At 29.3% G+C, this 18,589-nt stretch overlaps 1 protein-coding gene across 1 annotated transcript in view; it reads left to right on the top strand.

Moving 5' to 3' along the window:
- LOC129752269 (zwei Ig domain protein zig-8-like) overlaps window positions 1-18,589 on the top strand; it is a 359,099-nt gene that overhangs the window by 289,340 nt on the left and 51,170 nt on the right. The window contains exon 6 of the mRNA XM_055748056.1: window positions 15,312-15,431. Coding sequence (XP_055604031.1) covers window positions 15,312-15,431 — 120 coding nt within the window. The remainder of the gene's footprint in view (window positions 1-15,311; window positions 15,432-18,589) is intronic.

Below are 18,589 nucleotides of genomic sequence, written 5' to 3'. Positions count from 1 at the left end.
TGCAAAAATAGGAAATCCTTGACGAATTTTGTTGCAAAAATGAAGGCAGTTTTAATTAAGTAAAAAATTATAAAAATGAAAAAAAGTGGCACATACAGTCGGCATTTGTAAAAACACAGGCAACGCTTCAAAAAATCCGGTTTTGTGATAAACGATTCCAGATAACCAGAAATCGTGAAGTAGTGTTCATTGTAGATTGTATAAGCATCCAGTTAATATTAGAATTGTATAAACATCATGTTGTAGCTAAACCAAGTTTTATTTTATCGTTGATGGTTTGTATAGTTCATTCAATATGATAACATTTTGTTAATCGTACAGAAAGATCGATAAAGTTGTTTTGAATCGCAGTAGAATTGTGTAAAGCTCAATATTTAATCAAACTGTACGATTAAGCAATCTTTCATGCTTGCGATCTATGATGACATATTATTTCCATGAAAGGTCGTACAGTAATTGTACGAACATCGTATAATGGAATTTAAACAATCTGCAGATTGACAAATTGTTTAACAGTACAGCAAATAGCTAGCTAAGATCGCACAGCACTGAATACAATTATTGATTGTAATAAAATCGTCTATGAGATAGGTTAAAGTTGTTTATCAAAAAACGGCATCTATAAATAGATTTGAAGTCCGAAATGATGCAGTCAGTGGTATTTTATACGATCAACTGAATTTTATACGGCACTCTCAACTGTACATGAATAAATTTGCTTGTTTGTATCAACATGAAATGGCGCCGAGGTAGTATCGAAGGACAGGAATTGGAACGTTGTGAGTTCGATACTGAGGGAAGGTATAGATGAAGTTGTATATGGTTCAATTTTTTTTGCAGTAAATATTAAATTCAATTATATTTATGTTCACGGCGATTCATATTAAAATCGTAATAAGGGAAAAATATAATTGCTTTGGGATACAGTAACAATAAATTGCATTAAATGGTGAAGAAAGTTGTACAAACCTCAGGCTACCTGCAAATGGAAATTGTAATCAAATTGTAAGACAGGCATTAGAAAGTTGTAAGTTGTATAATCCTAAGATTTTGTGCAAAGCAAAGTTGCTATTAAATTGTTGAAAACTCAATACAAAGTTATATATTTTCAAGGTGAGCAAAGTTTGGTCCGTATATTGCCTCCACTTTGGTACGTACAGGCTCATATAGAATATTCTATACAACTTTTCCAGATTGTACAAAAGTGTGTATATCTCAGAAACAACTGAAATATACAGACCAAAATGTTCACTGGGTATACGAGTAGCAGTCCAAAAACTAAAGCCGATTTCTCAATGTTTTCCTTAAACTAAATAGAAACAGTTGCTTTTATAATTTGAAAACAAAACTGTTTTTTTTTCAATATGCTTCTTCTTTTTTACTTTTTTTGATAATAGTTACGTCCTATCTAAAATTGAAAAGTGTCTAAAATTTTATGAAACAACAAGCTGACACGATGTTATTTGCTACACCTTGAGCAGTTGCTAGTGTTTCGAATTGCAAGAAAAGCGTAATATCATCATTAGGAAACTTGATATCTAAAATTTTGTATTAATATCAGAGATTTTTATTCTGTTTAAAAAACCTTCACTAGTTCTTGCATAATGTTAAAACGTACATTCAATGGAAATTTTGAACCTATTTCAAACAAAACTCCATTGAAAGGAGGAAGTGATACCAACCCGATCAGGATCATCAATCATCAGCATATCAAAGTTATATCTTTTCTTGATTGAAATTTTTGAACAGGATTGATTTCATTTCAGACGATGAAGAATTTGTTTCAAATTGTTTTAAAATATTATAATCATATCTTATTTTGATATGCATAAAACTTTAAATAAAACTCGGACATCGAAGTCAACGGCCCAAATAGTACTTGAATGAATTTCGCTCAACAGAACCACAAAATTGAATACAATTTTGAAAAACCAAAAATGCAGCATGTTTTTAGCAAATAATGCGGGTTCTCGACATTTTCGTGAAATTTTTCTCGATGCATTCATACCTTGGTGAGTTATAATTATGTAAGGTTTTGTTCTGCCCAATATCAAACTTTGCAATCTGAATGAGATATAATCTTGATATGAGCATATCAAAAACTGATATAATTTAGCTATGATCGTAAAGACTTTTTGATATAATTTGATATATTTGAACATCCTACGAGTACAGAATTATAACTCATTTTAATAGAAAAAAAATGAGTATCAAAATATCTCATCCTTATAAAATTTTGTTTTTCCCTTCTGACCGGAAACTGTAAATTTTTCGTACCACTATACTTTTCTTTGCAAAATTTTGCACCATTTGCTACATTATCTCTCGCGTGATGCAATAAAATATATATGAGAGCCCCATTCCTCCCTCCCTATCTTCCCAATGGAAGAACAGAGAGGTCTCAAACAATCATTGAAATATTTCTCGTACTCAAACATCCACTTATACAAAATTTTGTTCCATTTCCTTGAATAGATTTCGAGATATGTTAAAAATGGTAAGGGCACTCTCCTCCCTTTTTCTATCCGTAATAGGAACGAGAAAGAGGTGATAAAAATTCAAAGACTCATTTATCGTACCCTTATACAATCCCATGCAAAAATTGGGTTCCATTTGCTAGAAATTTTCACCAGTTATACGAAGAATTGTTTGGATGCCCCCCATCTCCTCCATTTTGATTAATGTTTACGAGTTGCCTGTTGTTTTTCACTTTTTAAGTTGATATTTTCCGGTGAGTGTCGACAATCACCAAAAAATATCAACTTAAAAAGATAACATATTGATTTATCAGAAGGAGATGATTACTCGTACCCAAAAACCCTTCTATGCCTAATTTGGTTCAATTAGCTTGATAAGTTCTCAAGTTAAGTTAAAAAAAATGTAAGGGAGCTTCCCTTCCCCTTTCCAATCTCCCTACTAGAAAAAGGAAAGGTTATAAAATAATCATTGAACCATTTATCGTATCAAAATATTTTCCCTTGCCAAATTTGGTATCATTTGTTCGACCAGCTCTAAAGTTATGCACTCATTTGTCTCTTGTTAGGGATTCTACAATAAAAAATCAACAATCTTGATTTTGAAAACCGATATTGCTGTTACTGATTTTTAAACGCCTGTGATGTAGTTTAAACTTTGAATGTTATTAAAATCTGCTTTGATGCTTAAAATATCACTCTTAGAAACTTACTATATTCTATCATATCGAAAGAAAACTATTGTGTGTTCTGTTGATTGGTTCCAACTTTCAAATAAATTTTTATTATAGATTATAAAGTAGCGATTTGTATTAAGTGGGTATACGCACATTTCGCCTTCAAGTTGGTTTTCGTTTTATACTGATGACGCGTGTTGTGATTGTAAGTGTTTTAAGTTACTCAGCAAGTTGTCCTTTTCTCCTCCCGATTTGTGTTCAATGAAATTGTTGTGGCTCGCAGTTTCTGAGAAGCTCAGAACTGCAGTTTTATGTTCGATCCCCGAAAAGTGATTGGCACCCCCAAGCACCAAACCGATCATCGAATGCAATCGCAGCTGCAACAAAAAATCAGACCATTCTTCCCCGAATTCGGAGTCAAACAATTGGAAAACTGCATCACGTATGTAAGTATTTTTTGTCACACTCGTGGTCCTTTTTTTTCGGAGAATCAAAAACGACTCCAGCAGCAAAACGTCGACAACGACAGACATTGCCGGACGGAAATTGTAATCTGGTTCCACTTGACCGGCAGAATCGTTCGGTCAGCAGGACTCCCTCGCTCAAATTGTCCTTGCTGCGAACTGCGTTTGAATGTGAATAGATTGTTTTTTTTTTCGCTGCTCGATTGCTGCATTTCACTGTCTCCCTGGTGTGATATTCGTGTGGTCATCGTTCAGTGATTTAAAACTGCAGGGATTCCCATGTCCCTGAAGGGAGAAAAACTTTTTTTTTGAGTGAACGCGTGATTAAAATATGAAAGCGTTAATCGATGCAATTGTTTTTATGTTTTGATTTAAAGATTCTAATACAAAGACCACTACAAAACCGATATTAACTGTTAAATGCAAAATTTTATTTCAAATGAGTGTAATCAATGAGAAGAGCATAGCAAAATTCAACCTTAAAATTATTCTACCTCTTATAATTTGAACTCAGTCTTCACGATTTCATACTTCTTCAATTTGTCATATCTCCTATTTTAATTGACAAACTTGACGTGAAAAAATCGTTTTCAACGCTGAACATTTTTCTTCAAAATATATCGTAAAACGGGGTAACATTAATCACCGGGGTAGCTTTGATTAACATGAAATTTTTCCACATAATCATCACTAAATAAGTCAAAAGTCAAAATATCACAATTCCTTTTTCTACGATTGAAATCCAACATGTCGAGTTTCAAAATGGGAAAAATTTGGTTTCTTTTTGAAAATTTCTAATGTATGTACATTATGTACGCTATTTCAAAATCTTGAAATATGTATTTTTTCGAAGTCTCGCAAGCAGACACTCTTCCTGATGAAATCAAAGCATTTAGAAGAAGGGGTTGATTTATGTGACACATGACATGACATGACATGACTTTTTTCCTTACTTAATTTACAGTTTTGGTGTAATTTTTGTTGTATTTGGAAGTGAATTTTTAATATTTAAAAATAGGGACGTTTTCCCAGAGTTAGCCAGTCTAGGACAAAAGGCTAGAAACCCCTATCAAATGGTACAGTTTGAAGGAAAAAATAAAGGTGAATAGAGTGAGGACCTAGAGAATTTAATGAAGGCAAAGTTTCATTTTTTTATAGTTCAAATTTTATAAGTGATGCTTTAAAATAAGCCCCTTAATTTATGGAGCATCATTGTCTATTTTTCAATTTAAATTGTTGTGTGGCTTCTACACACGAACTGCCTTAGTTTATCAATTACTAGCATTTGTAAATATTATGGTTATAATTTGAATAAAGCTGGAAATGATAACACGAAAAATCAGAATTCAAAAAGAAATTTATTTCTGAAACAACTGTCATACTCATGGATATAAAAATATTAAAAAATAATAAACTTTACTCATATGATTAATTATAAACCAAAATCTGAGTTTCAAATCAATATTCAAGAATGGGGATACTTGATACTATTTTCTAATTTTCAACATATCTTTTCAGAAAAATTAGCAGCTTGCATCCTTTCACATTTTCTAACAATGTATAACATCAAGTTTCTTTGTTCAGAAAGTTAGAACGATACTTGAACCTGATGATGAACTAAAAGAATTTTCGTAGGATTAAAAAATTAAGGAAGACTTGATCCTCTATTCAGGAAGCCCTATTCCTTGAAAAAAAAAAATCAAACGAAAACCCGAAGTAGAATATCATTCACTATTTTTTCATGTTTATTCTCATTTCACAATTCATAAGTGTCAGAATTTGAAAATTTCATAACTGGGTCTCAACCCTAGTGACATTGTATACTTAAAGGCGCTATTTTTTGTAATTAATCAAAATCAATATTTTGGCCCTTAATTTTAAATAAATTGAACCCATAATTAACATTTTAGAAAACTTCATCAAACAAAAGTTGAGATTTTTCCATTGCTTTGGAAATATGGCATTATGAAATTCATATTACACTCTCCCGAATGATACATTGGAGTAAATATTTTTGTTATAATTTTCCCATGTCAGAATAATTTGAAGGTGATGAAAAAAAATCTTGAAGTCCCATTCTGTGATTTTTTTTAACAAAGTCCATCAACAATCATTTTATTGAATTTATTGAGCCCGAAGAATTGAGGCCCTTAAAACCAAAGTCGTATAACTGCAAAAATGGTCAATTTTGATTTAGTAATGCAAATCGATTCTTCACATTGCAAGCTTGAAATGGTGATTTTTTCAAATTTTGAGAATTTTCTAGAACATTTGAACTTTGAAAGATATTCCAGTTTCGAGACATAGTAAACGATTCAAGAATCCCCAGGGATCAAGTACCCTCAAATAATTCAAATCATTGATTCTTAGTCCTAAATAGATGTATTAAGTCAATAATTTCGAAAAAAAAAAACGGAAAACAAATGCGAAATAAAATTTCGAATAGATCCTGAATTTCAAGCATTAGTTTTAAGTATCAGTACAAAGAAATAGAATACATAAAATATTATACCTGATTTAAAAAGAAATGAAATCTAAATTTTATAATTTATTTAAGATCAGGGGTGTTATAAACCATGATTTAAAATTGTTTAGCAAAATAATAATAATTGTTAGTTATTAGCCACATTCATTTACATTGCTTTTTTTTATTGAAGGTTTGATTGTTCAAATCCTCTATTTTATTATAAACATAAACTTTAAACACGATTTGAAATGTGAATTATCTATAAGTTCAAAAAAACTAACATTCAACATAAACCAACAATACAATAACAAACAATGAAAAAATAAGTAAAACGGTTATCAATTTTCAAGCTCAGAATGTTTTGTCACCTTCAATTGAAATACTGGGTCCCGGAAAGGATAAAAGGTAGAAACTGAGTTTTACTTTTTAAAATTTTGACTCTTAGGCTTCCGAAAAGATGTTTGCTGAGCTAAAAAATTAGGGTTTAAAAACGAAGGAAAACTTATTCAAAACATTTAAAAAAAATCATTGGTTTGACCATCAAATTCCGTGTATTCCTTTGAACATTAAAATACAATGTAAATACAATTTATCGGCCTTTTCGGTAAAAGTTTTGTTGTTGTAGTAAGAAAATTTAAGATAATGAAAACTAAAATTCGTCTCATGAGGAACAAATTGATGACATGTGAAAAAATGCTTGGTATCAAATTCATTTTGCCCGTTTTAAATATCCACTTTTCTTGTAAATTACAGGCGAATTATGTTCATAGTCTTGAAGGTGCTCACTTAAAAAATAAAGCTTTTTAATAAGTTCGACAATTCAAATTTACAATTTTAATATGAAGTTTATAAGATTAAACATGAATCAGTATTTTGTTAAATCAATCAGAGAAAACTGATTGACTAACAAATCTTCATAAAAAAAAATGTTCTGAAATTGTTTGCTATACTTTCTTTAATTTTGAAACATCATTTTGATGATGATGCATTGTCGAAAGAAGTAAAATCCGATAGCTTCAAAAGAATAAAAGGATAGGCAAATATTTTCGATATTTTTGAAGAAAGTTTGAAAAAAAAATTGTTTCATACAACAATTTTTTTTAAGTCTGCAAAACGAATGGATTTTTCCATTTTGAAATATCTTCAATTCAATTAAGTTTAAAATTGTTTCATAATCTTTTATTTCATAGAATTGGGAGAAGTAAACAAATAAAAAACTTTCATACTTTTTGTGCAGATGAAAAACTTTCTGGGGGTCTTGCAAAAAGTTTTAAAAAATCTATGTTTTTAATTTTTTGTAATGTTTTGACAGAAGAATGCGAAATTTTCTCAAATAATTTTCATCTACTTTCTATAATTTCAGGGCACCAAAAATTATTAAATTCTTTGCACCTCAGAAAAATGTGAATTTTGTGGCCTTGTGTAATTATTCAAAACTCATTTGATGAACAAGAAACTCAAAATAAAATTAAGGCTGAAATTGGTTTCTTGAAGAATATTTTGTCACTGCATGAAATTTGTAATGATATAGAAGATTTTTTCATAATAAAAGTGGTTAGTAATAATGTAATGGATGAACTTGTTTAGATTAAATTCTTAATAAAAACCAACTTCAATGATTTTGATTTCAATATAAAAGGTTGATTTAAAAGCAAATTGAAATTGACAATTAAAAATGGGTTTTAATGCGTGAGCGTCAATTAGTATCGAAGAATGAAATGTCTTAGGCCTAGAATGATTTGGAACTGAATACCACCGAAGGCGAACCAATTCTCTGACATGTTTGTTAACACTTGTTTCTAAATACCTTAAGATTTTATATTGCTCAATATCAAATTTTGATATCTGAATGAGATATAATTTTGATAAAATGATATCAAAGAACGATATGAATCAATTATGTTTTTGTATGGACTTTTTGTAGCAAAAACAGGTATCAAAATATTTTATCTCGATGAAATTTTGGTTTTTTTCTGACTGGGAAAAAATAAAACAACGGAAACTTAATTCGAAACTTAATGAGAGTTATTGATCATCTGAGTTGACTTTAATGATTGAATTGACAGTTTATTTCAATACATTTTTAACAAATTTTGCCAAACATTGATCATTGGAAACAGGAAGATGTTTTTGGTTGAAATAGACTTTTAGTTTTTATCGCATTTCAAAACCGGACCAAAAATCGACAATTTTCCAAAAATTACAATGAAAAAAATAAATTTTGTTCGTTTTTGGCAATTTTTTCATATTTTCTACAAAATTTTTAACACAAATGAAAAATTCACAAAAAGCAAACCACGGGTCAGTTTTTTTTATTCTGTTGAGTCTCTGTTGTGAATGTATGACTGAAAAATGTAGAACGATTCCAAGATGTTTCTTTAAAAGTCAACTTTTGTGATATTTACAGTAAAAAAAGAATAAAAGCGCTAGATGGATACATTTCTATTTTAAAATTTTAATATTTTCTTACCAAGGCTTCTTTTCATAATTGAAGAAAACACAATCGCTCCAAATGTTTAAAAATACCTGATATATTTGGCCTATTTTTAAAAGATGGAAATTAAGAGCTTTATTAGCAATGCAGAAAAAAAGTACTACAAAAAAAAAAATATTGCTGTAGTCGACTCCAAATAAAAATATAGAGAAGTTTGATGAAAAAAACTTATGTTTATTCTATTAAAGATATATCAGCTGACAGTATTATGTTCAAATTTAGAATGGAAATCCTTTCGATAAGGAAAGAAGCCAATCAAAAATGCTTTTAACCCTTCGTTTCATTAAGTAACAAATTTGCAACAATTATTGTATGGAAAAATGGAAAAATCGTATTTTATCTTAATTTTTTTTTTCTTGATGTACTCATCATTTTCAACTTTTTAAAATGATTTTTAAGTAAAAATAAAAAAAAAATCATGAAACGAAGGGTTAAGTTAAATAATGGTGACTTAATCCTACAAATCCTTTTTTCAACATAAAAGGATGATGCATCAAGATAAAAGCATACATCTATTAAATTTCCATCGATCGCTTTCCTCGTTCAGTTATTTTTATGATTCTTAAAAAATATCAATATGACTAATGAAAATTGCATTCCTATATCAATAATTCTTTCGGTGCTAACTTGTTGGAAAAATGAGAGGCGTATTTAATTTTAAATAATGAAAGCGATGTAAGAATATGCCTTTCACGCTTTTATAGATTTTTTGCTTGAATGAGCGAGCCGTATAAGATTCATTCAAAAGGATTGGAAATTGTCTGAATTCGATGGAATTGTCTTGAATCAATAAGTTCTATAAGGGTAAGAAAACATGAGAGGCATAAAACTGTAAAATTTGGAACTGGGAAACCCGATCAAAAATAGCCTTGAAAAACAAAGCAATTTGAAATGTTAACCGGTTGAATGTTGGTAGTAAAAATTTATAACAAATATTTAAACCTGATCATCAAAAAAAGATCACTGATTTTGTTTGAATTTTTATTGAAATGTTTTTGTGATTTCAATAATTTCTAAATAATGAACGTTTTTGTTTTCAAGTACAATTTAAATTTTTTTCCTCAAAGTGTTTTTCAATTTATACGCTTTATTTAAAACAAATTTTTGAAAACATCAAATTGTTATAACTCTTTTTTAATTAGCTTAGCTTAGCTTGATTGACTACTCACATCCACCTTAAATCATTGAACCGGAAATGCTTTATCTCTTATAAGGATTTTTTTCATTGTTACCTCTAAGGGGCTTACGTTTTTAATTTATCATAATGAGATTTTTGATGTAATCCAGATTATATTGTAATGCATTTCGAACTCCATGATCGCAGGCGTGGCTAAGTAGAATAAATTCCACATCGCCAATGGTTGCTACTCCGTGATTGACCGAGGCCATCAATTGTGTTCAAAGGTCAAAAAAGTGGTGCTTGGGACTAGCATATCACTCTCAATGCACAGAACTGATGCTCTCTCTTTATTCATCAATAACGGCGCCGGCCACGTCCTAGTAGTCAAAAGATAGTTGGAAAATTGAGAGGAAGGAATGACAGAATAAAAATATTGCGCTTTAGGACCGAGGTCACCTCTGCATCCTAGCAAATAATTTTTGTTTTGGGAGTGTGGGTTAAAGGATATGATCAGGAGACACTTTTGACTAGTGTGATCTAATATTTTTTATCCTATTGACTCTAACGCCTATCACTTTTTTGATAAATCTTTTCATATTTTTGTATATTTGTTTTAATGTCTTCGATTGCTACATAACACAAGCCATTATTTTAAAACAAGTCTGATCTTCTGGACTAAATGAACTCTTTGATACCTATATATAGCAATCTTTCCTAAATCGTTCAATGCTTTCCAAATAAACATTAATACAACTGAATTTATTTCTTAAATTCCTTTCTGTTGATTCCAGTTAGTAAACCTTTAAAAAAACTAACTTATACAATTATTGTTTTTTTTCGGAACTACTGAAGTTTGCTATTATTGTTCGATGAGTTTGTTTGTTTCTGTGCCAACATGTGATTCAAAATCAGAACTATAATCTAAATCATTCAATATAAATAGTTTTATATAACAAAATTCTTTGACATCTACTTTTGAAGTGCGTTCCAATCACAATTTCTTCTAATTTTATAGGGTTTCTAAATTCAAACAGTTTTATCAATATACGTACATTATTCTTGATTCTGTTGTTTAAAAAAAATTGCAATATTTATCAAACATCAGAATGATAAAATTTTAATGAACTGACTGCTTTATATAGAGCTTGAGCTTACTATCAATTGTGGAAAGAAATTAAAGACATTCCGCACTTTAGAGTATCATTTAATACAATAACTTACGGCAGATATTTACAAAAAGATTATAAAATGTATAAAATGAAATTTTTTTTAAACATTTGCTAATCAATCAAGCTGCACATACTATTTCACAAACTGTGCCTTTCGGTTTAAATATCAAAAGAATCAATTTTAATTTTTTACGCTTCAGGTCATTCTTCTAGTCTATTTTCTTTGATTCCTCAAATATTTCTTCGAAACGCTAAATTTCTTCTATATTTCATTTTTTTAAGGTTTAGACATTATTTCGAAAAAAAAAAATTAAATATTTTAAAAAGTTGTGCTAATGGATTTTTTTATCACCAAAACCATAATGAAATTCGTATTTATTATATTTTTCAAAAAGGATTTTGTTTTTGCTGATATTGATGTTATTTGAAAATAATAATCTGCGAAGAAAGTTATTCAATAAGGAAGAAGGATCGACTGAACCATGTTATCATATTTGCCCATAATATTCTGCTGTAGTTCATAACATTTGTAACACATTTTTTCAGGTTAAATTTTAAAATTATTTTTCCTCTATATGTGGACAATTTTCTGATAGTAGTAGTTAAGTAATAGTATTTTCGAGAAATAAATAACATTTCGACCATTTCTACTGTAGTGACGTTATTTCATGCTATTTTTAATGTTATTTAAAATCTTATCCTCTCTCTCAAATGTATATTTTTGTTTAAACATTCTAAAGTTTCTGCATATTATATCTCGCTACTCATCAATGTATTCCATCCAATGAACCTTTTACCCTAATTGTATAATACATTATTTCAGACAAACAGCTTTTTATTTGCCAACTAACCAAACTTGAAGAAAAAGAAACTTACACTCCCGGTCTTTTATAGGTAATGGTTTTAGTATATCGATCAAATCGATTATGTTTTTCGATAACAATGCTACAAATAAACGAAAAACAGTTAGATATAATAAAAAAAATTTTGTTTTAAAGTTTGCTTTAAAGAAATGACTACAAAACAAATTGATTTGGTTACCGTCATTATGTACCTGATTCTAACAGAAAATATTCACAACTATACTGCCGTGTGTACATTTTATCGCAATATTGTGAAAAAGGAATCCTCCGTTGAAATAAATGAATTTTTGTATACCTACTTACGTTTCTCCAGTTTTTATCAAATATGCTGAAAACACTTTTATCCGACGTGCAGAACTTACAAACCTATTTTTAACTTTCGGACACCTTAAGAATCTCCGAAAAACTTAGATTTTTCAAATTAGAAAATTAGTTTTCGATTTCAATTGCGTTTCGTTTTGATGCTTTTGACATTTTGTTTTGCTTTTTGCCTTTCATTTTTGCGTTACCAAATTGTTATAACTCTTTTTTAATTTTATATAAACTAAATTTAAATTAACAATTTTTTTTGTGAATTCTGATTTCGTTATACTATTTCTTATAATTTTCTAATTCTATAGGGTGGAATGAGGATACTTTATCCCTTGGGATTCTTTAATGTCTGGCATAGTTTAAATTCTCTCGAAAATTTTGTCAAAAAGAACAAAAAGACAAACCTTTTATTTAAAAAGAATTAAAAATATTATATTTTGTGTTATTGCACTTTGTTGAAAAATCTAACAAAATGTGACATTAAGATCTTTTTCGTAATTTAAAAATGTCTCCCAAACGATAAAGTTATCATTAGAATATTTATTCCAATATGTCAATCGTTTGAGTATATTATAAGCTTCTTATTGCCAAATTTTCAAATCAACAGTAAACTATAAATTTTTTGTAAGAAAAAGTTTTCCAAAATGTATGTTTTGGGTTAACTTGATCCCTCAAGTCCAAAAAGATATACAGGTATTTTTCTTCTGAATAAATGTTCATTAATACTGATCACGCAATTATTTTTTTTTTAAGTTTCATTAGCGACACTTAACCATCCTTATGGCATTCGTGTCGAGATCACGCAATTATTGATATTTTACCAATGACTTTATTTATATTTACCCAAATGTTTTCTGATAAAAAGATCTCGAATTAGTGCTTATTCTGAAAATTTGGCAATTGCGCCTTAAATTATACAAGAATATAGGGTAGACGAAAAGCTTTAAGAATTCTTTTTGTCTGACACTAATAAACTGTGATATTAAAACTAATATGGTCAAAAAAGTCAATGAATCTTTTATCTCTGGATTTGTCATGATTTTTGCCAAAGCTTAGGGCGCCCTAATTAAAGGATCAAGTCTTTTTAAATTTTCATAAAATTACATTTTTTTAGACCCACGAAAACGTTTCTAGTTCATCAACGGGTTCACGTATCGTTCTCACTTTTACTGCATAGAAACTTGAAATTACACGCTGTCACAAAATGCAAAAGACGGCGATCTGCCAATTTTGGTCCAAAAATATATGAAAAAACTATATAAAAGGGATCAAGAATCCCCATTCTACCCTACTGTTTCTTACTTCGAAATTGAACAAAACTAGAAAATCTTAGATAACTTAATTTCCATTTCCATTCTAACTTACTTATGCTAGGTACTTATTTAATCAGTGAAAAAATTAAAAAATCTTGCCCCTTTTTCATATGAGGGATCATCAAAGCAAATTTCATTTGATTGATTTCTTTTTCATAGCAGTATTCAATTTTTAGCTAATCGAGTTAAAAAAATCATTCTGTTTATTGAGTTTTATAGTTATTTTAACCAGTGATGAAAATAAATTACTTATTTTGTTGGTGTATTTTTCCTTATTTATGTGCATTGCGTTTTTCCAGGATGAGGGATGATTATTCTAAAAGAATGAAAATCATTAAAAAAAAAACACTTATGGAAATCCAATAATAATCGATAATTTCAATCAGCAGGAACTGAAGTAACAAAATGCTTCTTTAAATAGTCGCTAAACGTTTAAGTTTTCATTTATACATCCTCCATAATTTTTTACAATGTATTCAAAATGCATGAAAAAGAATCGAAATGCGATTCCTTTAGAAAATGTCAATGAATTTATATGAAACTTTGAAAGTGACCATTTGTCAAATTTATCCTAACGTAACTTTTCACTGCATACTAGCCCATAAAAGGTTTTGACATTTTTTAAGACATTTTTTTTACTATAATTCAGAATTTTGGAATTTTTCAAACTATTTTCATGCACGAAAAAAAAAAATAGCTTAAGATACAATTGAAAACAAAAAGTTTTTGTTCATCAATTTTGTAGTTAAAGGTAAACATAGTTATTAACAACTAAAAAGTTTTTTTCACAATGCTATATTTGTCCTCAAAAAAATCTTAAATTGTTTTTCAGAATAAAACGGCAATCATCGGAATAATGTTCTGGAATTTTGATGCCGTATGAAAAAGGTTTGAAAGCAGAATGTAAATTTTTATTCAATGTTAAGCAGAAACTCTCAATAGCACAAACCCGCCATTCAAATTCTAAAAACCACTGCCACAATGGCTGAACTCAGCAGCTCAAAATGCAAAATTCTCCGGTGATCATCACCTTTTTTCCCGGAGTCGTATTTTTTCGCTTGTCGCCGAATGAATCTGATGCAAACCCGAGAATAGTTAGAAGGCAGGAGCACAGAAAAAAAAAATCGAATCCCGGAATATTCACCCGGCAACATCACACTTGTCCCACATATTTTCGAATTTTGCACCAATAGCATCCATTGAATCTGGCTCTGGAAATTCTGCGGATGACACAAATTGATGATGTTACAATGTTCCGGATGGTTCGAATCGCTCCTTGTTGCCATTGCACACTCAATGGGTTTTCTGCACATCCGAGGTTTTGTTTGGGAAATGGAGTATTTTTTTCCGCTGCTCTGTTGCTGTGTTGTCTTCTTCGGATTTACTCTCCATGCATTGCAATTGTCTTCATTTTGTGGGCTCAGGGCTGTGTTTCTTTGTATTTCAAAAAATTTTAACTAACAACTCTATTTTTCTTGGTTTTGACATTGACAAACTTCTATTAATTAAAAAAAATCGTTTAATAGTAACATAAGTTTGAATTAAAAAATATAGTACAACCCTCGATTCAGTAAATGTTCCCTTACCTTTGCCGAAAATTGCTGCACACCGCTAGAATTTATCGTCCCAAAAGGGTCTATTTTGCTAGAAGAGCTAGATCGTAAACGGCAATTTTCCGCAGCAATGGACAAACGGAAATTTGCACATCAGTGATCTCAAATGTACCAAAATTGTTTCGATGAAAAATTTATCAAGGGTTCTGGCTGATCGCTAGAAACACGAAGGGTGTTAAGGTTCTTTGTAAAAGGGAACCGGAAATTTGAGGAAATGGAAATCGGATTTGGTGTGATTGTAAAAGTGTATCAAGGTGTTTTAGAACCTATTTGTTGATGACTTCAAAAATGCTTGAAAAAATTATAAAATTCCTAATTTTTCGGATCTCTATATCTATTGTACAGAACTGCGGGCGCGAATTCTTGGACCAGCAGACATTTTTGTGAAATCTGGCAGCGAAATCATCATGACCTGCGTCATCCAACAGGGACCACACGATTTGGGGACAGTTTTCTGGTATAAAGGTAAGTTTTTCTTTATCAAATTTCGATTCCATCGGTTATTTAATTTCTTATTTTTATCATTCACTTTTCTTCTGAGCCAATCTTTTTGAAAGAAGAGTAACTTTGTTGAAAAAAAATTCAGGACACGATAAAATTCTTTTTCAAATTTTTTAATTTTAATTTTTTTTTCCTTTTATGGAGAGAACCATTTTTTTTACTTACTCATCCTATTTTGAAATCAGTATGAGGAATTGCACTTTTTAACGAATTCCATTTTTTTTATTTATCTTTAAAACTATACCCTGTATCTGGAATAATCTAAAGGGTGGAACAAGTTAAATGTACATATCTTCATTGAAGCTTATAGTTAATATCTTAAAATTCATTATTTCAATAGAAATGAAAACTCATATTTTTGTTGGTTTAGGTGTGTAGAAGGATATACCTACACTGCCGGCCATAAGTTTGGGATCACCCAAACTCATGAAAAAAATGCGAATGAAATCGGAAATTCTAGCTTCGGAAACAATAGTAGAAACAGAATGCCTAGAATATAAAACCTGATTTCAAAATAATTCCGAATTCTATATTAATTGTCAGATCAGGCTGAAAAAAAATTTTTTTTTTTTTTGAGGAAATGATATACTTATTAAGCTTAATATGATTTAAACATAAAGTTGTGACATTTCCAAAAATGTGTACTTTACACTCAATCCCGATTAGCTCAGGGTGGGGTAGACCGAATTTCAAAATTCGAGTTGCATTCAAATTTTTTTTCATTAATATCAAAGCACATTTGTTAAATTTTGTGCAAAAATAAGCATAGAACATAAATTTGATTAAATAGCTACCTAAAATGTTGTCCAAAAGTTTGGGATTATCCCGCATTATGGTGTATGTGCCAAAAATTTGGAAGCAGCCTTCCAAAACATGCAATTTTATTTCGTGCGTATCTCTGTCATCAAACAATTACTGAAAAAAATTAAGAATTTTTTTTTTCATCAATACTCAACTTAAGATTTTCAATCGTATTTCAAATCCAAACTTAGCTAAAAATAAAAACCATACCAGAAATTCACAACGAATAAGAAAATTGAATTTTAACAAAATAGTGTTACTTGTAATTTAACCACAAACACAATTAAAAATTCTAATGATAAAATAAATCAATATTTTCAATACAAACCGGAACGGGAATTTCAAATCTGTGCTATTTCCGGTGATAAAATATTCGAAATGTTTTTCCTTATTCTGAACTGCAAACAAGCTTGAAAGAAGTTCTAAGTCAACTAGACTTTAACATTCAAAATCCATAACACTGAAACACCAGAAAAGGCATTCGAATTATATTTTCTTTTAAAACTGGAATTTTTAGCTTCGGACAAAAAAGTTTATGCACAGAAATAGACATAATAAAATATCTTACCAGATTTGAAAATAATTTGAAGTTCTACATAAGATAAATGTCAGATCTGGTTGAAAATAAAAACACATTATTAAAATTGTTGGAAAAATGATAATTATTGTAAATTATTATTAATCTTTATTAACATTTTAAATTCAAGGATTGATTAAATTACTCCACTGCATTATCTTGAATTTGAAAGAAAATTAATCATCATTCGCAATGTGAATTCTCGTTTGTGAAAAACAAGCCATTAACATATTACAGCCATATTACAATTCTTCCAGTTTTCAAAATAAAAGGCTATAAATTTTATTTCTGAAGTTAATTTTTGAAATTCATAATTATAAATGATTACTTTATATTTAGATATAATACATATGTTCAATTATACTGACAAAGTACAGATTAGGAATAGAGAAACTGAGAAAAAAATAAAAGTATGGAATTCAAAGATTTGTTGTGAATATTGAAAGCACAAAAATATTTAGTATAAATAATGTCAGCATTGCGCATCAAAATCAAGCTTCAAATTTGCGGCTTCGAATCATTTTTAATCTTTTTATAGATAAACTAGCTGACCCGGTAAACTTCGTTTTACCTTCTAAAGTATAAATCGAAATAAATGTTTAATTTCATCTACACGTCTTTAACTGCATCCTGCTCGCGAAAAGATTCTTATGGAAATCGTAACAAATAAAGTTGAATTTGTATAAGCACCACCTTCCATAAAAAAAGAGATCCTTGAAACTATTATACAAACCATCTCTGACCCAAAAAACCCTCGGATACCAAATTTCACTTCATTCCGACCGACCATTCATACGTGATGTTGTTACAAAGAAAATGCCTCCATTTTTATAAATAAGATTAGAAAAGCATGATCGAGACAAAAAAAATTGTTAAATTTAACAAAAATGAATGAAACGTTTATAAGTTTTCAATAGCAAGTTTTAAAGTTCCAAATTTCATGCGTAGAATATTTTTTCGCTTTCGAATGAAATATAAGGTTCAGGAAAGGACAGAAGGTTGAAAATATGTTTTTCTTGTTAACATTTTTTTTTTTTTTTGGCTGCCAAAAACATTATGTTTTCAGAATACAATAATTCAGAATAGAAAACTTTTTATACAATTGAAATAGTTTATCATTTGAATTCAGTGAAATTTAAACAAAAATTAAAATAATATATGAAATGAAAAAGATAAGTTTCTTAAGACTTTGGAATGATTTTTTTAAATAAACATTTCTTACCATTTTAAAACTTATTTATAGAATATAATTGAATTGGAATTGGAAAACGTTCAGGTGTGGAGTAAAATGTCTTTATTTATGATTGTGAATTTAATTACTTTATCTATTTATTCATGTGAAATAATGTGAATAATATTTTAATGATGATGAAGCACGATTTAAAAAAAATGTTAAACTATAAAGTTTTTAAAACTCAAAAAGATATCACTACAAGTATCGCTTACATTTCTGAGGAATTTTCATAAAAAAATGATTTTATTTTTTCAAAATGTGTTGAAATCTGAACAAGGTTTCTTTAATCACAGAAAAAAGGGTAATTTCACAAAAATTCTGATATTTTTTTTCTAAATATCTGTGTCAGAGAAAACAGAATTTCGGGAATACTCACAGATCCTACAGATTTTATAATTTTCGTACGTATTTTCAAGACAATAATTTTTTCAATAATGGTGTTAAATAACTCCAAATTGATCATTTTTGCATCTTAGGCTCTGAGGGCCTCAATTGGAAAAATTTGATAAT

The sequence above is a fragment of the Uranotaenia lowii genome, chromosome 3, assembly GCF_029784155.1.
Source record: "Uranotaenia lowii strain MFRU-FL chromosome 3, ASM2978415v1, whole genome shotgun sequence".
Lineage (NCBI taxonomy): Eukaryota > Metazoa > Arthropoda > Insecta > Diptera > Culicidae > Uranotaenia > Uranotaenia lowii.
The sequence above is the reverse complement of the archived record's forward strand: the minus strand, read 5'-3'. Positions and strand labels throughout refer to the sequence as shown.